The following is a 21,273-nucleotide window of genomic DNA, read 5'->3' as shown; positions in this document are numbered from 1 at the left end:
TCAATGGATGGCATAATACTACAGTTTAGTATACCCAAGGTTTAAAATCGCGCCTTAGCTATCTATTTCGAAATTACCCAAATCATCACAACGTTACCAATCTCAAACTCTTGTGGTGAACATTAACACACTATAGTGATAAATGAGAAGGCTAGTTCGTGTGCTCGTCGGGTAACCTGGTGCCATTGACGCGTATATTCCCTCTGGTCCAATGCTCGTTTCCGGATATGAAATCGCCGCGCACCACCTTGCCACGAAGGACTACCCTTCCGAACCTCTCTACCTTTACATATACACCCTCGACACGCCCATCATAGAACATTGATGGTCTCTGCACCATATCCCGGAGCTCTGCTTGTGAAGGCATACTCCCTTCATGGACTGTAGGAACCAATGATAAGGATGTTCCAGCCAGGAGGCCGACGAGAGATTTAGAATCGGTAAACGAACCCGTGCTCCTGTCGTAGAGGTCGAAGGCCACAAAACTATCTGGAAGATCGGTATATGGGATAGAATGTGTCGCGTACATCCATTCACCAAACAGAATAAAGCGCTCAGGAAAGCAAGCGTCTCGCTGCAAAATATGGCGAAGATCGCTTTCGTGCCTTTCTACCCAAAGCCCCAATTTCTTGAATTGTTCGTGGGTTGAGGAATTGACATAGTGAGAGCGATTCTGGACAACGATGTTGGAGCCATCTTCGGAGAGAGAAAATCCCATATTGGCACCATCTATCTTCTCCGTGACGACAACATGGGCATCTTGGGTCACTGGAAGCGTTGCCACATCGATATGAACATCGTCATCGGTCGCGGCACCGAGGTTCAATAGATGGGGTGTACGAGGGAACTTGATTATGGCAACGGGTGGGGATAATCGACGGACCAGCTGATCCGCCGCCGCGAAGGAGCGAATGATAGCAATGGCTTTGAACCCCTCTTTGAGCGAAGGAGGTACAAGCATCTTGCGCATCTGTTCGATTGCATTTCGAACTCTGCTGCCTGGTGGCAATGTCGGATGATCTGGTCGGGATTGAGCACGGGACGTACAGAGCTCGTGGTCATAGTCAAACCAAACGCACACCGGGGAACGGGCCCAGCTTGACGCAAGCGCTAGCCACGCTTTGCGGTCACCGGCGTCTGGATTGCATCTGTCCAGCAATACACGAGATTTTGCATGACCGATGGCGGTTTCACAACTTGCTCTACTCCCCGTGTCGTCCTGTGATATGCGCATCCAGCTCTTCGCATTACGGGCAATGAGACAACGAGAGAACCACGACTTCCCGGAACCAGGAAGCCCGACGAGGACGAAGAGGTCGTTGGTATCATCCAAGGTGCCTTCTACTTCGAGGTCGCATGGCGGAGGTTCAGATGGGAGGTCAGGAAGTACAGACTGACGTTTCCAGATGGTGCTACACCACTTAGAGACGAAGATCTTCTGACGATCGGTTTCGATACTACCTGGTCGAATTGCACGAAGGGAGGAGACTGCAGCCTCGGCGGACATCTCTGGTTGTGTCTGAGTAGGATTAGGAGGGTTGAAGCCGTAGGCTGCGAGGTAGCAGGCCGCGACAGTTCCAGCTCGCCCTTTGCCACCTCCACAATGGATGAGGAGGGGCCGATTTGATTCATCTTGAACGAGACGCATGACCAAGTCCATCTGCTCGATGGATGGCGGGTGTTCATTGGTGATTGGAAGAAAAGTGTTTCTGATAGTCCCCTCAGCGAACCATGAGCTTTGTAGGGGCGTTTCCTTGGTAAGAGTCAGAACATGTCGGATACCAAGATAGACAGAACTCAGAGAAAAGATGTCTTCTTCGTTCTTCGGCGTGGACATAACGGCGATTTGGAATGGAACGAGCCAACGAAAGAAGCGAGGTAGCTTCCTGCCCGGATGAAGGGGTATTGCGTCGTGTCCTGGGATAAACAGACTCTCTCTTGGTAACAAGCAGAGCGTAGGAAATATGTTCCCCTCGCTCAGACGAGAGCGAAGGTCCGCAGGCCATGGCCTGAGCAGAGAAGACATGACACCATCGGGAATCTGGGCCATTTCTTGCGTAAGGAAGACGTGCCCCCATTCTGTGTGTTTGGAGCATTCCGACAGTTTCTTTATACAATATTCGCGCAGCTTGCCTTCTTCCGCGCGTTCAAACGCACACGCATAAGAGAGCATAGCTAGTTTATACTGCTCCATACGTATAGCGGCGTCTGCAAGCCTGAGGTACCCTTGGTGGGAGTCCGGCCACCTCTTGATAAGCTGCAAGCAGAATGGTTGTTGCTTGGGGAATTCTTGGAGCGCGTGGAGAGTGAAGCAAAGGTGATCTAGGAAGTTGAGGGAGGGATTGTCTGGCATCTGATTGGCTAGTAGTGAATCAATCCCCTTGTCCATGACATGGTCGTCTGTCGCAGATAAGGTGACGTGGAACTGCTTCGGGGGCAACCCAAGTTGTTTCCGGATTTGCTGACCAGCAGCCCATATTATCACCACGAAGAATACGCCATTGTGTGGGTTTCCTCCTACGCCAGCGGAGTGGATTTGTCGACCGTCGACTTGTATGGCAGATAGATCTAGAGGGGTGGTCACATTGCGCAGTTCAGCCTTCGAAGCAACGGTGATGTGATACGGTGTCTGGGTGGGTGTCAGTGAGGAATTCGTTGCGCGTAGGCTCTCCAGAGCGCTCTGGGCGATGTCATCGATTGGTGGGCCCAACAAACCGAGAAAACCGCGAGTCTTCTGCAATGAGATAGCCATGCGCCGCGTTGCTTTGGATCTTTGTTCGAAAAACAAGACTATATAGCGCCTTTTATAGGCCAAGCACTCAACCACGAGCGCTGTTTGGGCGAGAGTTCGCGGACAGCCGCCCCCCGACCGGCGCTGTTGAGTCAATCGTCAAATAGTGTGGTCCCGATTCAGTCATATTTCTACATGACTCACTCTACACTACTGACCTTAAAGACTGATGGGGATACGAAAGAAAGCCCTTTATGAACTTCTTGTAGTGGTCAAAAAGGTTTGAAATCCAACATGAAATGGCAGCAGAATTGCTAGCATAGCTGCTGATGGGTGTTGAATGAGTTTCCAAGCCAATTGAATCAAAACGCGGAGTCATACCTGATACAAATTGCTCTGCCCTACTCAAGGCACTGGACGTCGCGAGACAGCCACAGACAAACCTTGGCGAACCTTCTTGGAAGTGCCCCTAGTCCGAATGCTGCGTGACCGTGTGAATGTAAAGAAGATATATATAAACCGTTCTCAGCTCGCTCCCTTTTTTCTTCTCTCCAAGAGAGAAATGCCACGCTGCGCGACGTTAGATCTTTTCCACCGCCGATGACAGTGCCAGTAGGGCCTCTATAGAGGTCCTCTGCTCTCTCGAGATCTATTCCAGTGTAGGAAGTGTTGTGGTGCCATTGTCCAGGCTGCGGCATGTCGATTTTTTGCTGGTACATACCTTCATTCGAACCTCTTGGTATCAATAAATCAATTTGCTCTATCTCGCTCCATGAACTGAGGACGACACGTTGGGAATGGACGGTTTGACTACAAACCCGCCACGGCCGAACGCGATGCACACAGATGCTTGAAGGATGCTAAAGAAAATTGCTGAATCCTCATACATGTGTACAGAAAGCATATCGTATTAGGCATTAGGTTGATAGTACACAGCAATATACATAGCGCAAAGAACTAGATGGGGAGACTGTATAGCAGCTAAATTTTAGGTTTGGCTCAGTTTGCAGCCAATGATGCGGACTGGGCGAAAAGATAATATGAGTAGGGCACATGTGAAAAGACATTGAAGGCATACCCGTTCCATCCGGTTCCCCGAGACCATACAACATCTCAGTGGGATGGAAAACCAAGGAAGTCGAGCGTGGAATGTACGCGCTGGGAAGAGGTCGCGGTGGATACACGTTCAAGCCAGTTGAAACGTTGAACTTGGAGAGTTCCCGGTCGAACGAATGAACCACAGTGCGCTGCGACTTCCAGTATACCGGTGTGACAGCAGATGTGCTACAGAAAGTAGGTGAACTTCCAGACAGCTGATGATGAAAAGCACGGTAACGTACGCTGCAAAGACATGGGTATGCGGATGCACGTCGAAAGCTGATATGCCATTAGGCAACAGATTCCATGTCTTCAAAGAGGATGTCGAGCCTCGCAAATCCCAAAGTTTGACCTCCCCATCCAGGCTAAGGCGAAGTCTTAGGTCACCATACCAAAGAAAAGAACAGAAACCCACCTGGCCGAAAAGAATTGTCCGCCAGAGGTTGGATGCCACCGGACGTTTTGCGCCCATGATGTATGTTCAGAATACTGTCTGACGACAGCGTTATCGAACGCCATCCGGCGGTCAAATATCCTAACGCTTCCATCCGCGAAACTGGCGGCGAAAACGTGGGCCGTACCGCGGTCGGAGACAATTGAAGTCGTTGGGCTATCTGCCTCGGTGCTGATATCCTTTGAGGGAGATTCCGCGTATGTTAGTTCTTGTGACTGGCGAAGGTGATTTACTTACAGCATGATGCGATTCCATATGGACATCCCAAATTCGAATGGATTTCGAATCCCCGCCTGCGAACAAGAACGCTCCCGACTGACGCCATTCCGTGACCATGCCGCTTCCTTGAGGGACCTGCAGTATATCTTGCAAGCCTCTAAACGAGCTGACCATCTGCACAGGAGCTTGGTCCATAGTGGGGTCATAGTTGCGATACAGGCGAACAACACCGTCGGCTGCAATAATCTTCAGTGATACAGAAAGCACGCAGGTAAAAGGAGGGCATACAAGTCCCAGTCAAAATGAGACCACCAACGTCTTGATTTACTATATGCAAAGAAGTTATGCTGGTGCCCTTGGGATTACCGTTACAGAACTGGCTAAGCTTCGTCTTCTGAGACCAGTCCCAGACACTGAGCAACGGTCAGCACGGCTACAAGGGCACTAAAAGAATGCAGCCTTACGTCACCGAATCAGCCTCGTTTGCGATGATCAGGTGTTGGTCGTAGGCATGGAACGCCATAGTGAGCGGGTGACCTTGTATATGCAAACTAGCCACTGGGCGGTCCCATCGGCACTTCTCTGTGTATACAAAGTAAGTAACTGAACGCAGTGCCAACATCAGTCATATTTACCAGCAATCGCAGCTTGCCTCGTCGTTTCATCGATGATATTCTCATTCCGTTGCTGTCGCCATACTTGGTAGTTATATTGTATACTTCCAGGTTCATCGGCCTCCGTTTGCTGGATAGTAACCAACGTTATACGACTGCAACCATCAAAATCATAGAAACTTACTCTCATCTGCGGCTCTGTGAAATATTCACAACACCAATCGTAGAATGCACTTCTGAGGGGAAGTATGTCCTTGATGCCCGCACCATAGCCAAGCCCCAGGATGACGCTGCTCCCAGAGTCTTGAGAAAATGTACTGTTACATGGACTCGATGAGCCGTTGCTATGGTTAGAGTGGCTGGTGTGGTGATGATGCTTCTCGGCAGCTTTGCGAGCAGCCCTACGACGCGCACGTAAGCGCTCCATGTCGTCCTCAAATAGGGCATCCATCACATCACAAGCGGATATGTCCACCGGAGAATGAGGGACTTCGCTCGACAACGATCGCACAGAAGGCGAGGAGTGGCGCATCGGGGGTGTCGAAGATCGGGGATACGGTGATGTATATTGCGCGAAGTTGAGATTGGGCGAAGGTGGCCTCGAGACGTCGAAGTTATCCCTCAATCCGTGGAAGGTGCCATTGGTGATGGGGTTCCCCGCCGTTGTGTTCACAAGTGTAGCATTCGGCGAATTCGGGGCTGGCTCCTCAGTTGATGGGAATGCAATGCCTCCAGCTAGGTTCTTCAGCACATTAGCGAACGATGACGTTCGCTTTATGGTGTTTGACACGCCGGAAGAAATTGTAGATGTCATTGTTTCGCTCCTCGATAGTGCAGGCCTCGCCGGGTTCGGAGAAGGGGGGTTCGTGGCAAGATGGGAGCCTGCGCGCGTAGTTGACATGACTCTAGCGCGAGGACCAAGTTGTGGTGAGGAACCGGTCGCTGCTCTGGTGTTCACATCAATGGGTGGCGTGTCCAAGGTAGATCCTTCCAATCTTGTGAAGGGCGACTCCAACAGAAGCGCAGTTACGTAGTCTACCACCGTTTGCGCATTGGTAGCGACCTCGTGGTATGGATCGACGGCAAGATCGAGGAGGACGGCATAGATGGTGAAGACTGATGTCACGACGAGGCGATATTCCTCCCTGATTGTTTCATTGTCGTCGCTGACGCTGTCTAACCACTCGGAGACTGCTTGACCGGTGATATCGTCGTCGTGATGACCCATAGCACCTGCACGCCATCGCCTGTCTTCTTCCCAGTATACCCACGCGCAAACAACAAACCAACCCCGCCATTCCTTTACCAGACAGCTAATCAACACTACTAACTCCTTTCGACACATTGGGCTGGCATCGTCTTGAATGGCTAGCGAGGCACCGGTAACCACCGCCACCTCCATTCTGAAATGTATAACCTCATCCAAATGGTGCATTGAGCCAGTCCCACCCCCACCTCCACCAAGATCGTCAGGTCCTTCAAGTCGGCGCCCACTCGCCCCCATAAAAGTCCCAAGGGCATACAAGGCAGCACACCGAACCTCGCACGCGTCATCGGTTAGCATGGAAAGGAACGTGTCTTGCGAGCCGCGATCAACGCCGTAGATTTTTGCCTCGTCGTTTCCGCACCAAATTTGGGCAATACACAATGCGGCCCATTGACGAAGCAGGAAGTCTTCCGAGTCGAGCCGATCATGACAATAATCGAAGACGTGTTCATTGAAAACGACACTCTGCCCGTGGGGGAATCCACGAGCAATCGCACTGAGAATGAACGCGCACATGGCTTTGTGTTCAGAGGAGTTGGGGAGGGCGGCTTGAGAGCTCGTGTCATCGTCCTTAAGGGATAGTACCTTCGTAAAGTATAGGTAGCTTGGAGTCGTGACGAGGTCTTGCTGGACGGTGTGATCGACTGCGAGGATACGCGCCCAGATAAAGATAAGCACGGGTCTGAGCTCCGTCCCAGCCGCTCCAAGCAGCTTCAGTATATACGGGAAAATACCGATGGAAAGTACTAAGTGGACTGCCCAGGGACCGAGATCGACGAATTGGGAAAGAAGGATAAGTGCCTGTAATCTGTGAGGTTGAGATAGTAGGACCTGTAGGACGATGGGTAATTGGTCGGGGGGCTTCCGAGGAACCAGATGCTCTGAGCTCCAAACAAAGCGGGAGTATTGTTGTAGATCCTGGTCGTCGACCATCCCGTTGTCGCTCAAGTCTTTCGGTACGTCATTTGAAGTAGGCAATCCAGCGCGGCCGCGACGAGTAAGAGCAGAGCCACCTTTAGAAATCCACACCTTGAATGCCTTCAACTGGTCAGTGAAGAACTTATTGTTTACGTAGGTGTATGGCTTGGATGAATCGGGGTTCACCGGGTTTGAACCCACTCGGCCTGTTCTAAGCCCAAGGGACATGGTAGGGAACGGAGCAGGTGCAGGCGTCGGTGTGAGTGAAACAGGAATGTCGACTTGTTTGTTTAAGAGTTTGGGCAGTTGTCGAATACAAGTATCTAAAGCCAGATCCCAGGCGGTCCACATATTGTGCGTGTTGGTCGGAGGCAACGGAGGATGTGTGTGAGGCGTACAGCCGTAGCTCTTCATAATCCGCTCTGCAAGTAGGAAGTTTCGGAACAGCGACGCGATTAGCAGATCGCACCTATATAAACGCGTGAAGAGTTCGCGGGAGAACGTTGTCCACGCAATAGTGTCTGTGATCGCGGTAAATATCCAGTTCAGCTCCCCCAATGGTGTGCGTCTGTCTTTAAGATCTCCAGGAATCTGCATGACCATGCTTGGGGTAACGCCAGCGGGAAGGTCTACGGTCAAGAGGAAATACCGGAGTGCGGTGTCGATGGGAGCCGTGAGGCAGGAGGTGAAGAGGTCGGCGGGTAGTTCGGGGCATGTAGGCAGTGTTTCGTTCGACATGCAAGCCGCTAGTTGCACGGAACTCATGTAGGGCTGGATAACCGACCCATCAGTCCTAATGCCGTTACTCGAAAGGATTTCCCTGTCCCTCCTTTCCGCAAAGATATTGAAATTTGTCAGCAGATTACCTGCTGCCGAACAATCCCAAATATACACGCCTGGTGACCCGAGCCATGTCTGAACCTCGGACAAAGAGACGGGGATGTACTGGGTGTAGCTCTTATTGAAACACCACAGCTCGCCACTCGCTGTCGGTTTCGGAACGCCATGTCCGTTATAGTAGAATAAAACCGCGTCCTCTTTCGCAGACTTGCGCAGCGCCCGACAGAACCGGCTCAAATCCTCGAAGCACGGGTCCAGAATGGGCTTGTATACCATTTTATTGCTCAAACCTTCGAATTGATGCTGCAAGTTCGTTCCTATCGCTTCCAGCGCCTTGTGGGACGGCATGGTGTGCGGGTCGATCCATGTTTCCATTATAGCGCAAGGATTTGTCTTGACTACGTCAGGGGGGTCGACATCGATGTTGAGACATATGACCAGCGCTGCGTTTGCTGTCTTGAGCTTTCCCGGCGAATGGCCTCGCCATGGTGGGGGCTTTGATAACCAAGGTGGAGTTGGAGATGGGTTTCCGCAGGTCAAATGCCGCTTGGCCTGCCAATACGCCATGGGCGGGGCCATGTCCTCCTGAGACGTCTCGATGGAGCCATTCAAGCGAGTATCGGGGCTGTCATTGCGCTCACGGATGGATCGCGAGTTCGAGTTGGATGGCGGGTTGGAATGCGCATAAGATGAGGGGTCGGAATTTTGGTAATCGCGCTCGGTTGAAGAATCTGAACTTCTGTTGTCCCTGCTCGACCAAGGTCCGGCACCTGCGGCTGAAGTTCGTGAATCTGACCAGACCGGAAAGGATAAAGACTCACCCGTAGCAAATCTTGGCCCGTCCCGCGCGTGATGGTTGGCCATTCTCGTTCCCAATTAGAAGCACTGCGTTGAAATCCGGACTTTCTTCTGGAATCTGGATGGTGTGGGCATTCTTGAGAACTCCCCCACAGATAAGAGTTTCCTACATACCCCATATACGCGTCCGAAGAGGCTGCTCGTCGAGCTCACGGAGTGGAACTAGAGACTGTTTGCCAGCCTTGTGCCATGCCCGAAACTCTATTTGCGCGTGTTTGTTATCTTACATCGAAATTTCTGCAGTGCAGAGGCGTATCTTGAAGCTCTCGTCTACGAAATGGCGCCTCTCAAAAAAGGCACTACAGCCTCGAAAACGAAGTCGTCGACGTCCTCCTCATCGTCGGTGTCACTGAAGAGAGTCAAGGGAGAAAACTTCTATCGAAATGCGAAACAAGTAGCCAGGCTGAAGATGCTGAACGGGGGAAAGCCAGTTCGAGATAAAGACGGGAAGATAATCCAGGCTGCTGCCTTTCAGAAGGGAGAGGATGAGACAAAGCCCGGCCGTGTCCAGCCAGATCGTCGCTGGTTCGGTGCGTTTCGTGGATTATCACCCATTGCGCGAGGAACTGAACGATCGACTAGGAAATACTCGAGTGATCTCCCAGACGGCGCTGGACCACTTCCGCACAAGTCTAGCATCCAAGAAGGATGATCCCTACTCGGTCTTGCTGCGCCGTAATAAACTACCGATGTCCCTCCTCGACGATGCTGCGAATCCCAACAACCGTAAAGTAAATTATCTACCACCTACAGTGAATTCATAGAGATATTCACCTGTGTTATAGCGGACGCATATCGTGGAAACGGAGCCGTTCGCCGAGACATTTGGTCCCAAGGCTCAACGCAAACGTCCCCGAGTTGACGCAGGCACCTTTGAAGAACTCAGTAAAATAGGTGCGGCGGCGGCGGAGCAGGCTGAGGAGGAGGCAACGACCTCGGGGACTCGTATAATCGGTGCGTCTCCCAGCGATCGCGCTCCTTGCGCATCCCTCACGCCTCAATAGAGCCCCTCGCATCTACGGTAATAGAACCCCAGACCCATGCCGACTACTTCGAACCTATATACGCCAAAGGGACATCGAGGCGGATATACGGAGAACTGTACAAGGTCATCGACTCGTCAGACGTTGTCCTGCACGTTTTGGACGCCAGAGATCCCATGGGCACCATGTGCGAGTCCGTTCTGGAATACCTGAAAAAGGAGAAAGCGCACAAGCAAGTCGTGCTTGTAATCAATAAATGTGATCTAGTCCCCAGCTGGGTGACTGCTCGATACATCCAACATTTGACCCCTCGATACCCTACCATCGCGTTCCATGCCTCCCCCAACCACTCCTTTGGGAAGGGATCCTTAATCCAGTTGCTTCGACAGTTTGCTCAGCTCCACTCGGATAAAAAACAGATTTCGGTCGGTCTGGTCGGATATCCGAATGTTGGTAAAAGTAGTGTAATCAATACCATAAAAAGCAGCAAAGTGTGTCGTGTTGCTCCGATCCCAGGAGAAACGAAGGTAGTTTCTCTCTTCCTTGAGGTGTGTGGTATGACCGCTGACTTTGATTGGTATAGGTCTGGCAATACATCACTCTCACCCGTCGAATATATTTGATCGATTGTCCTGGGATTGTCCCCACCTCTGCGCAAGATGACCAAACCTCCACGGTCCTAAAAGGCGTCGTCCGTGTCGAAGCCCTCCCTACGCCATCTGAACACATCCCCGCCCTTCTCCAACGCGTCAAACCCATTTATCTCTCTCGCACATACGGCCTCCCGCTTCCCAATCCCTCCGACGCATCCGAATGCTGGGAACCAGAGGTCTTCCTGGACCGCCTAGCCAGGATGAAAGGACGGTTGCTGAAACACGGGGAGCCAGATATGGATTCCGTAGCAAAGATTGTGCTAAGCGACTGGGTGCGCGGGCGTATACCTTTCTTCGTGAATCCACCTGACCGCACGGAGGAGCTTAACGTCGCTGAGGCTCGAGAGGCGAAGATAAAGTCGAAAACTGATGTTAAGGGCAAAAGCAAGGCTCGAGAGGAGCGGGTGCCGAGTGTGAAGCAGAATCTGGGTTCGATCATGCAAAAGAATACGTTCGTTCCGGAGGACGTGAAGCCGTTGGAAGATGAATTTACTGGTGAGGCAAGCGACAATGCAGACGAAGGCGAAGAAGGCGAAGGGGATGACGCTCCGTCGGGCGGAGAGGAAGAAGCGGAGGAGTTGTCATGGAATGATGTCTTCACTGGTGTCTCATCGAAAGAGGAAGCTTCGCCAAGCAAAGGTTTGTCCCCTCATCCTTATCACAGCAGGCATTACTCACTCGTAACTCCAGCGCCCTCTGACGGAGAAGCTGACAAGACCGAAGCGAAGAAAGAGGCGAGAATGAAGACAAATAAAGTAAGCCTTCCGTGTGATTGTTATTTATTCTTGCACTCACGCCCTTCTAATAGAAAAAGGCACAGAACTTCTACAGTTCAGCCAATGTGAAGAATAAGAATAGGGCAAAAGCAGCTACGCTTAGATCTCTCCCTGTTGGAAAACGTACAGACCGAAAAAGAGGATAAGAGCACTGCACCGCCTGATTATTGTGTACGCTACTTCAGCGATTCAGTCGAACGCGGTTATACATCTATCTGTTACATTAAAAGACAAAATACTAGACCTTGGTCCTTGGAGCATAAGAAAGTGTGGTATATTTGGCCTCACGTGCTGTGGCTGTGCAGAATCCCGACTTGCCTCAACTTTCCTTGGTCCTGCGACCACAGTTGCGTGAATTCAACATAGAAGAGGGATGCTTCACACTACCTTAGCATCGAGTGAGTACACTATTTCTGAACACTCATCCATTCTAAACCCCCACAGCTTCCCGGGTTGTACTTGCCAGCAGCCGAAGATGTGCGGCCCTCCATAGTTCCTCAATTCTCCAAGCGGAAGCCTCCAGGAAGCAGGCGTCTCGCGTTATCAAGAAACAAAATATTGCAAAGAAAGATCAACGCCAGCATGAGGCAAACCTCCACAAACCTAGTCCTGTGCTAGGTACTCGTCCGGGGGACGAGGCGAAGTGGCAGAATTGCGACCTCGCGAAGGTCATAGTGAAGGAATCCGACCTCGCGACTTCCGAACCGGTGGCACCGGTGGACCTTACGATTGGCCGTGTCAACATACCCAAAGTAATGAACTATGGAATCAGCGGCGAAGTGCAGGAGCAACTTTTCGGCCACCTTCCGTATCTCTCGTCAGCAGCTGCAGTGGAAAGTCTTTCCCGACATTCGCCGGAGATGGCTAAGGGGAAACTGGAAGAAGGTGTAGAAAGGGAGTTGCAGAAAGCCAATCTCTTTGCGAAGGTGGTGGATTTGCGAAATGCAAACGCGGCCGGTATTGCATTCGAAAACCGGCGACGGATTATTGCAGAGTTCTCTACTCCGGAGAATCCCTTTGATCCAGGACGAACAGAAGTCCAAGGTACGCAGATCTCACTCCCGCCATGACTATGTCCTGATACCAGTAACTGTAGCGGCGTTGCTCACGTACAAGATCCGCAACCTTTGGAGCCATCTCACGACGTTCAAGCGAGATGTTGGCAATCGCCGAGGTCTCAGGAAGCTCGTTCATCAGCGCGCGAAGATACTTAAGTATTTGAAACATTCCAACCGAGATCGCTACGACGCACTCCTCGAGAGGCTAGCTCTGGAACCGGAGAGCGTTGAAGGGGAATTAGTCATTTGACCTGTTGGCTGCTTCATATTCTACAATGATTATTCGACCTTGCATCCTGCTTTACAGTGGAGAAATAATAAGTAATTGGTGAATCGAATTGCGCGCACGCGCTGAAAACGCGTCAACTTGCGTAAACAACGCGCTTTTTTCCCGACCACTATCATCATATCCCCCGTTTCTGGTCATGACGGCCCCAGAAATCATTGCCGAAAGTCTGAGGGCGACGCTGAGCACTGATGCAAATACGAGAATGTCTGCCGAGCTCAAGCTCGCTCAAGATCTCACACAGCCAGGTAAACTGTGCTTCTGCATAGCGCACTGATGATATATCTAACCTCAATCAGAGTCGGCTCTGGCCTTGTCACAGATCGTACTTGGCCAGGATGTAGATCTCTCTCTCCGTCAGATAAGTCATTTGTGCACTGTCAGGCAACTACACCAGAATCTTGATGACTTCCGTGATAGCACTCTGCCAGCGTCCTCCTCAAGAGGTATGTTACCGAACGATGGTCACCGTATTTTGGAACATTCAAGGGTTCTGCTCCTCCAGTGGAGGTAGGCCCTTTCGAGCTGGAGGCGGATGAAGACGAGGTCTGATCAAATGATAGATCAAGGCGCAGCTACGACAAGCTATCTTCCAAGGCCTTTCTGACCCAAGTCGAAAGATTCGGTCCCTTTGCGTGCGTCATTCGTGCCTTTCGAGACCTCAACCTAACGTGCCCATCAGGCGGTCACTCTATCCCTCATCGCTCATTGCGACTGGCCTGACGAATACCCTGATCTCCTCGACAACATTTTGACTCTGTTATCGTCCGGAGCGACTGACGCGATTCATGGTGCCATGCAGGTTTTCACTGAATTCATCAAGTCAGACTTGACCGAAGACCAAATCCTTCCCATATTGCGCCAACTTCTCCCTGTCTTGCTTTCTATCCTGGGCTCGACAGAGGTGCGTCCTGTGTTGTGCAACATGACGCGTCACTCACCGTTCATCCAGAGCCATACCCCGCTAACTCGTTCACGGACAGTGTCTGTATTTCGGCAATGTACATCCGCGCTATTCATGGTCAAGGACCAGCACCCACAAGCTGTTAAAGAAGCCACCGCATCCGTTCTCCCCGTATGGCTCGAGGCGTTCAAGGTCCTTCTCTCTATCGATCCTGCACAAGATCTCTCATCACCCACCTGGGACGGCCTTTCCGTACGCATCCAAGTCTATAGAACTCTGGACATCCTCCACACCTCATTCCCCAAAGTGCTGACTCCCTATTTACCCGACCTGCTCAGTATTTCGGTCGACCATCTTCATAAGCTATCAGCCCCCTTTACACAATATTATCTATCCTCGGACGCTGACCCGGTGCCGGGGACATCCGAAGACGAATCCATTGACTTATCGCAGTTAATATGTCCGATCCTGGATTTCGTAGGTGCCGTCACGAGGGGCGGCAAAGCGAGAAAATGGTTCGACGAGACCAATACGACTATGTTGGTTTCTGCGGTGTTCACCATAACACAGATGACGACAGAAGAGGTATCCTCACTTTCTTCACCTTGTGCCCATAGCAATCCCTTATCACGGCTCTAGGAAGATACGTGGGCTTCGAACGCGAATGCATTCGTTGCGCAAGAAGATGACGAAACAGCATACAGCGTTCGTGTAGCAGGCTTTGATCTGCTGGGTGTAAGTGGCGTCAATACGAACAGGGAACCAATGGCTCATTTGTCTTCTAGTCTTTGATCGACAACGACCCAGCGCGGACCGTCAAGGTTTTCCAGGCTGTGATGCAGGAAGTTGTCCGAGCATCTACTCAATCCAGGGAATCCGGGAATCAAGATTGGTGGCGTTTTCTGGAAGCTGCTTTGGCTGCTTTCGGTTCTCAAGCGGAGTCCATTTTGGATTGCATTGAAGACGAACAAGACTCTGGAAGAGAGAAGCCAGTGGATATCGAAGCCCTGCTTGTCAATGTTATCCCATCCGTGCTTCAACTCGCAGGTAATGTCTAAGTTGACGTTATCAGCTCGGGCGCTGAACATGATCTATATCTATATAGAATACCCTTTCTTGCAAGGCCGAGCGTTCGTCTTCGCCAGTCAATATGCGAAGTTGCTTCCTTTGCAGTTGGCCGGGCAATACCTCGAGGCTGCAATCCACGTCATTGAAGCTTCCGAACCTGGAATCCCCGTGAAGATTTCTGCGGTGAAGGCCATTCATAAGTACGAAGGTGTCAATTCTCATTCGCGGAAACTACTAATTTCCCGTTGATAGTTTCTGCCAAGGAGGAGAAGAATCCGCTATTGAGCCATTTGTCGTGAGAATAGCGAAGGATCTGGGGCCCTTCTTGATGATGACTTCCGAAGATACCTTAACCTTAGTATTAGAAACCTTGTCGGTGATACTGCAAGTCGCAAAGGGTAGTTGGGTGACACCAGAGCTTGCTGATAGCATCGTAATTGCTATGATTGAGGTATGGTCGAAGAACAACAAAGGTTAGTATCATCCTTTTTTCTCCGATCCTAAAATCAACAACTACTATCTTAGATCCTATATTCGTATCCATGTTCACCGACATCATGGAGCACCTTGCATCCTCCACCGTCCCCGAAGTCTATCCGACCGTCGTCAAGCAGGCGCTTCCTACGCTTTGCAGTGCAATTGCTACAGCAAAGCCCGAGGAATCTTGGGTAGCAAGCTCTGCGATCGAGCTTGTTAGCAGTCTTGTCGAGGGGTCCCCGCAGAGTGGACTCGGCGAAGGATTCTTCGCACTACTGGCGCCTTCGTTATTCAGTTGTCTCGTGGAAGCCGAAGACAGAGATGTTCTACAGGTGCGTAAATAAATCCACTTGGAAAAGTTTGCCTTCCATTCAAAGGACCACCAGAACGGTGTCTCGTGTTTGACTCTCATCGTCCGTAAAGATTGCAACCAGCTCCTCACTTGGAGCGATGGAAGTGGTCGCCAAGGCTTGGAACATGTTCTCGTCGTCGTTGCCAAATTGCTACAAAATGAAGATGAATCAGGGGGCCTAGTTATTGGTGACCTTATCATCCACCTTCTTCGAAATACTGGCGACGCTATACTCCCTGTGTTACCCGAGCTATTACAAGCTATGCTGGCTCGAATGACAAGCGCCAAAACGGCTACATTCTTGCAGGTACGTTTGACCGTCCATAATTTGCGGGATGCACCTAATATACATATATATATCGCCCCGAAGTCGCTTGTGGTACCATTTACGTATCTCATCTACAAACAACGGGATACGGTCCTATCGTTGTTGGAATCGACAAATATCAACGGACGGTCAGGCTTGGACATCTTCATACAGACTTGGTGTGAAAACGCCGAAACATTCCAGGGCTTCTGGCCATCCCGCCTCAGTACAATCGCGTTAACACAACTATTTGTGTCAGAACGACCTAGCCTGCAGAACCTCATCGTCAAGGGCGATATCATCATCAAGCCAGAAACAAAAAATGGTGAGTCCTTGGTGACGGTTGCAGCATCACACAGTGTACATATTCCCCATACCTAGTCATCATGACGAGGTCTCGAACGAAGCAAAGTACGGATCACCGCGATGTAGAGGAGGTGGACCCCTGACTAACCGCTTACTGCATTTCAGTCCCCCAAGAGTTTACTTCAGTACCTTTCCCTGTGAAGGCGTTGAAGATCATCTTACACGACGTCCATTCTGGGGGAGAAGCCGCCACCTTCGCGCCCACCGACAATGAAGCGTACGACGTTGATTCTGACGATGGAGTATGTGGCCAGTCCATCCCTGTTCTATATAAATCTAACGGCTGTCAGGATGAGGGTTGGCAAGACGAAGGTGGACAAGGACCTCCAAGGGACGACGAGTTTGCTTTCCTGTCGGAATTAATCGGGCCAAAAGGCATGGCATTCGATAACGACGATGTCCTTGATGACAGCGATGACGAGGATCTGAAGAACGACGATATTTCAACACTGGACTTGCAGGTTAGCTCTATACTTCGTTGCCGCGGATAAATTTACTGAATGAGCTATTACAGGCGCACTTGAAGACATTCTTCACCGAATGTGCTGCGCGAAATACTAGCAATTTCTCGGCCATGGTAGATCAGATGACCCCAGAGGAAATAAGGGTGATTCGGAGGCTCGTTGAACTTTGACAGCAGTGTCAAGATGTGTTTGTATTGATTGATTGTACTAATGACTATTGCTTTCCACATTTGTTTCCGCTTTCTCGGATGGAGATGTGGCCAGTACTAGGGGCACCCCTGAACACTGATCGCAATCTCTGCATGCGGCGTTTGAAGGCATCCAAGTGGCTCGTATCATGGCGATATTTCTCTGGACTTCAGATAAGGCACGCGTAGCGACAACGCTCGGTGCACCGCTGGTATGGAGGCTCGTAGCTGATCGGATTCATGCGGCGGGACGGAATCGTGGGAACAGATTAGATCAAGGAATATAAATGGCTCCAGCTTCCAGTCGATTCCTTGTCCAGAGTGCTTTCTTTTCAACCATTATGTCCATCACCAAAGTTCACGCCCGTCAGGAAAGCTCCCTTGTTCTTCGAGTTCAGCATCCCAGTGACACGAATATCATCAGATCTTTGATTCTCGTGGAAACCCCACCGTCGAGGTTGACGTCTACACCGACAAGGGTACGCAAGTTGTCGAGATATAGAGATGCTGAGATCTAAAGGCGCATTTACTTCGGATTAGGCCGCTTCAGAGCTGCAGTTCCCTCAGGTGCTTCCACCGGAATCCATGAGGCCGTCGAGCTTCGTGATGGCGACAAATCCAACTATGTCGGCAAAGGTGCGTCTGGCATCGCTTATTCTTATCGGCGTACCTGATCTCACAAATATACCGCAGGTGTTCTTAAAGCCGTCGCTAACGTTAACGACACGATCGCGCCAGAGCTCATCAAGTCGGGCATCAAGGTTACTTCCCAGAAGGACATCGACGACTTCCTTATCAAGCTCGACGGAACACCTAACAAGGGGAAGCTTGGTGCTAACGCCATCCTTGGTGTATCTATCGCGGTAGCGGAGGCAGCAGCGGCCGAGAAGGGAGTCCCGCTCTATCAGCACCTGGCCGATCTTGCAGGCGTCAAGCCGCCTTTCGTTCTCCCCTGCCCTGCATTCAACGTTATCAACGGTGGATCCCATGCCGGAAATAAGCTGGCGTTCCAAGAGTTCATGCTTCTTCCGACCGGCGCAACTTCGTTCACGGAGGCAATGAAGATTGGTACCGAGACCTACCACACCCTCAAGAAGGTTATCAGCGCAAAATACGGCATCGATGGTCGGTCTATTCGTTGATTGGTTGGTTTCCGGTCTGACGGGATGATTTGTAGCCGTCAACGTCGGTGACGAGGGTGGCTTTGCTCCCAACGTTTCTGGTGCTGACGAATCCCTTGAACTTCTCTCTGAGGCTATCAAGAAGGCTGGCTATGAGGGTAAAATCAAAATCGCTTTGGATGTCGCGTCTTCCGAATTCTACAAGGAGGGGAAATACGATCTTGATTTCAAGAACCCTAACTCCGACCCAACTAAGTGGATCTCTGGTGTTGAACTCGCCGACCTCTACCTCGGCTACATTAAGAAATATCCCATTGTATCCATTGAAGATCCATTCGATCAAGATGACTGGGAAGCTTGGACCCACTTCAACGCCAACAGCGGCATCCAAATTGTTGGTGACGATTTGACTGTCACCAACCCCCTCCGAATCAAGACCGCCATCGAAAAGAAGGCTTGCAACGGTCTGCTCCTCAAGGTCAACCAGATCGGCACCATCTCAGAGTCCATTCAAGCGTAAGCCTTATTGATTCAGCTCTTCTGCGGAAATGTTCATAGGAACTTCGATTGTATGCAGTGCTCAGCTCGCCCAATCAGATGGTTGGGGAGTGATGATCTCGCACCGTAGCGGTGAAACCGAAAACACTGTCATTGCTGATCTCGCTGTTGCTCTTGGTGTCGGCCAAATCAAGACCGGAGCCCCTGCTCGCAGCGAACGTGTCGCTAAATACAACGCTCTCCTCCGCATTGAGTAAGTCTTCCACCCAAGTATCTAATCTAATTAACGCCTTCCATTAGGGAGGAACTCCCTGATGCTTCCTTCGCTGGCGACAAGGGCCTGTCCGCTGGCCACACCCCTCCCGCCCTCCTTAAGAAGTAAAAAAATTGTAGCAGAAGAGCCTGGACTTTATGTTGTAGCTGACTAGACCTTGTACTAACGAAATATCAATTGCCAAATGGGCTCCTTATGCCCTGACAGGGGCTTCCCCTAACTCCCTGACTCCGATACATATGCGAATCTGTGTGTATAGAATTCCCGTCCAAACTAACATGACGGCTGTGATGTGGTGGAGGTGGAGGACCTGCTATTGCTAACTTGCTAATGTCCGAAAGGGAAAGGGTTGTTGATGTCCGATCAAAGAGTACGCGATAAGAATTAAGGGGAAGCCAAAGACTCCTAAGTGAAGAAGCCTTCCATCAACGACGATAGACGGTATAGGATACAATCTAGGCTGACCTGGGTTAAAAGCTCCGCTGTAGAACAGCACATTCATGAGGAAGATGCGTGGTATACATTAAACGTTGGTCATGCTAACCTGGGTTAAGCATCGGCTGGCCATCTTCGGTGTAGATATTCTCCATCGCCGCACGGCCTGGGGAGATTTTGTGTCGTATATACTTGCTTGATGACGGGGGCACGTCGTCATCTGATTCATCCGAACTATCTGATATTTCTTGACGCTTGTAAGCGCATTTTCGCCCCTTCATAGGATCCTCGCGGGAGGGGGAACGGCTGTCACGCCCGCTATATGGGACTCTGTAGGCTTGTGTAGATGAAGATACTTCATTGTGACTCTCGAGAGAAGGATCGATAACTGGAGGCGCACGGGAAAACCTGTCTGCTCCATTTTGGCCGTTTACGTATCCATCAGCTGGAGGTGTAGGAGGTCGGGACGTATCCGAAGAAGAGACGCTATCGGAGCGATCGTGGTCGCGTCTAGTGGCAGACTCACTTGGCCGCAGCCGATATTGCGAAGTCGAGTAATAACTTTGGTCGTGACCGTGAACGGAATGGTAGCTTACGGAAGTAGATTCACCAAATCGCGTTGCAGATGTGGGGAGGCCGATTGGCGGTGTTGTAAAGATTGGTGGCAAACGAGTGGTTGATGCTAAGGGAAAATTTATGACATTAGGTTCGAATAGACGAAGAATGAGTTTCGAAACGCATACGGTTTGCTGAAGACGGGTAAGGGCGATAGTAGGCTGGGCCTTCGTAGGTAACATCAGCGCGTTCCTTTCCCTTCAGGGATGGCGTAGCACTGCTACTTCGGGATTCCGATGGTGGCTCCAGTCGTTCTTGAGAACTTGTAGGTTCCAGCATGTCTATCACGACGCCGTTGTGTCTGAGAACATGGGGTGAGATTGTGAAAGCCGATAAGCTCTTTGAAAGTTATACGACGCACCTTGATCTCTGATGTCGCCTGAGTGCATCCATCTAACTCTTGCTCAGCAATGTGGCGTGTTTGACGGAAAGACAATTACCCACCCGTGTAAAAGCTGCGTCACATTGTGGGCACGCACTATATCACCCGGGTCCCATTGATTAGCCCCAGACACAAAGTCAATTCTCGAAGTTGACCTACAAGCCTGGATTCGAATGTGACTTGGTAGTTCTTTGATGCCTCTTCAGATCTGCCTCCCGCGCAAACTGCTTGTTGCACCCGTTCATGGTGCATGGCCATGTGCCGGAGGAAGAAGGGGTCTTGTTTTTTATAGCTACCCTTCTCTGGGTAGCCTCCTTTCTGACATCGCTTGCCTGCTTCCAAATGAAACGTTCGGATAATGAGTGAGAATGCCACAGAAGTGTGATCTACCCACCGACGCGGCCGTGTCTAGGCGAGCCATCTCTGAGTGGCTATTTCTACCGCTCTCGACACTGAGGAACGTTTCCTGGAACCGGTGGGCGAGCAATCTCGATGGTAGTGAATAGAGTCTGGGTTCGGGAAGCAGTGAAGGTGCATAGATTAAGCGCCCATAGCGTATGATGATGCTGACGTAATATCACCAAATAAGTAGTTTAGCGCACGCATTTACCTCTAGGTTCGTTGCATCTCGTCCACCACATCATCCGCGCACCGTCCACATTCTAGAATGCATAGCGCTGTTTGCGAGAAGGTCAATTGCAGTCCCTGATTGCGAGCAAGCTGATACAATCTGAGTGATCCTCTTCAGAGACAAGAGGCTCGGACTGCAGAGCTCCAGGCGGAGGCAGACAGGTTGCAACAACAACTAGGGCAAGAGATCAATAAGCTGATTTTAATTTTGGGACTATAACTGATCAAGCCTATATCAGAAGCGTCGATGCTGAAAAAGTAGTAAAGCAACACATCAAGCTTCTCCACGAGTACAACGAAGCGAAGGACGCCGCCCAGGTGCGTCGCGCATTTGACTGCATATATGCCTGAAATATGCTGACGAGCAAGAGCACTAGGTGCTAATAGGGAGAGTAAGTGCCAGTTCTGGGGTCAATAGAAGGATCACTCACGACTCA

General features: G+C 50.8%; 7 protein-coding genes across 7 annotated transcripts; 4 read left to right on the top strand and 3 right to left on the bottom strand.

The window, feature by feature from the left end:
- Positions 1-151: 151 nt before the first annotated feature.
- On the bottom strand, positions 152-2,752 carry PC9H_003020 (uncharacterized protein; the record flags this gene model as incomplete). The annotated part of the gene is made up of 1 exon (XM_036772620.1): positions 152-2,752. The coding sequence occupies one exon, from the start codon at positions 2,750-2,752 to the stop codon at positions 152-154; it is 2,601 nt and encodes an 866-aa protein (XP_036634093.1).
- A 967-nt stretch (positions 2,753-3,719) lies between these two features.
- Positions 3,720-9,005, bottom strand: PC9H_003019 (uncharacterized protein; the record flags this gene model as incomplete). Its single annotated transcript, XM_036772619.1, has 10 exons — positions 3,720-3,754; positions 3,810-4,015; positions 4,072-4,194; positions 4,245-4,462; positions 4,521-4,738; positions 4,791-4,915; positions 4,967-5,084; positions 5,138-5,246; positions 5,301-8,911; positions 8,963-9,005. The coding sequence occupies 10 exons, from the start codon at positions 9,003-9,005 to the stop codon at positions 3,720-3,722; spliced, it is 4,806 nt and encodes a 1,601-aa protein (XP_036634092.1).
- A 271-nt stretch (positions 9,006-9,276) lies between these two features.
- On the top strand, positions 9,277-11,557 carry NOG2 (GTPase required for pre-60S ribosomal subunit nuclear export and maturation; the record flags this gene model as incomplete). The annotated part of the gene is made up of 7 exons (XM_036772618.1): positions 9,277-9,529; positions 9,582-9,730; positions 9,785-9,953; positions 10,004-10,512; positions 10,566-11,274; positions 11,326-11,390; positions 11,444-11,557. The coding sequence occupies 7 exons, from the start codon at positions 9,277-9,279 to the stop codon at positions 11,555-11,557; spliced, it is 1,968 nt and encodes a 655-aa protein (XP_036634091.1).
- A 227-nt stretch (positions 11,558-11,784) lies between these two features.
- PC9H_003017 (uncharacterized protein) lies at positions 11,785-12,719 on the top strand (the record flags this gene model as incomplete). Its single annotated transcript, XM_036772617.1, has 3 exons — positions 11,785-11,809; positions 11,856-12,455; positions 12,508-12,719. 3 exons carry the CDS (start codon positions 11,785-11,787, stop codon positions 12,717-12,719), a joined length of 837 nt encoding a protein of 278 aa, XP_036634090.1.
- A 175-nt stretch (positions 12,720-12,894) lies between these two features.
- Positions 12,895-16,863, top strand: PC9H_003016 (uncharacterized protein; the record flags this gene model as incomplete). The annotated part of the gene is made up of 17 exons (XM_036772616.1): positions 12,895-13,003; positions 13,055-13,127; positions 13,187-13,265; positions 13,319-13,390; positions 13,438-13,659; positions 13,708-14,244; positions 14,299-14,394; positions 14,445-14,706; positions 14,765-14,927; positions 14,980-15,200; positions 15,253-15,540; positions 15,628-15,863; positions 15,927-16,188; positions 16,245-16,274; positions 16,335-16,471; positions 16,520-16,690; positions 16,744-16,863. The coding sequence occupies 17 exons, from the start codon at positions 12,895-12,897 to the stop codon at positions 16,861-16,863; spliced, it is 3,078 nt and encodes a 1,025-aa protein (XP_036634089.1).
- A 359-nt stretch (positions 16,864-17,222) lies between these two features.
- Positions 17,223-18,882, top strand: PC9H_003015 (uncharacterized protein; the record flags this gene model as incomplete). Its single annotated transcript, XM_036772615.1, has 7 exons — positions 17,223-17,264; positions 17,306-17,360; positions 17,422-17,517; positions 17,575-18,006; positions 18,059-18,518; positions 18,580-18,753; positions 18,801-18,882. 7 exons carry the CDS (start codon positions 17,223-17,225, stop codon positions 18,880-18,882), a joined length of 1,341 nt encoding a protein of 446 aa, XP_036634088.1.
- A 276-nt stretch (positions 18,883-19,158) lies between these two features.
- Positions 19,159-20,627, bottom strand: PC9H_003014 (uncharacterized protein; the record flags this gene model as incomplete). The annotated part of the gene is made up of 8 exons (XM_036772614.1): positions 19,159-19,179; positions 19,240-19,256; positions 19,319-19,891; positions 19,953-20,125; positions 20,186-20,217; positions 20,269-20,302; positions 20,366-20,538; positions 20,601-20,627. 8 exons carry the CDS (start codon positions 20,625-20,627, stop codon positions 19,159-19,161), a joined length of 1,050 nt encoding a protein of 349 aa, XP_036634087.1.
- Between the last annotated feature and the right edge of the window lie 646 nt (positions 20,628-21,273).

This window comes from Pleurotus ostreatus (genome assembly GCF_014466165.1).
Source record: "Pleurotus ostreatus strain PC9 chromosome Unknown scaffold_2, whole genome shotgun sequence".
NCBI classification, from domain to species: Eukaryota; Fungi; Basidiomycota; class Agaricomycetes; order Agaricales; family Pleurotaceae; genus Pleurotus; species Pleurotus ostreatus.
This window is presented reverse-complemented; position numbering and strand designations above follow the sequence as displayed.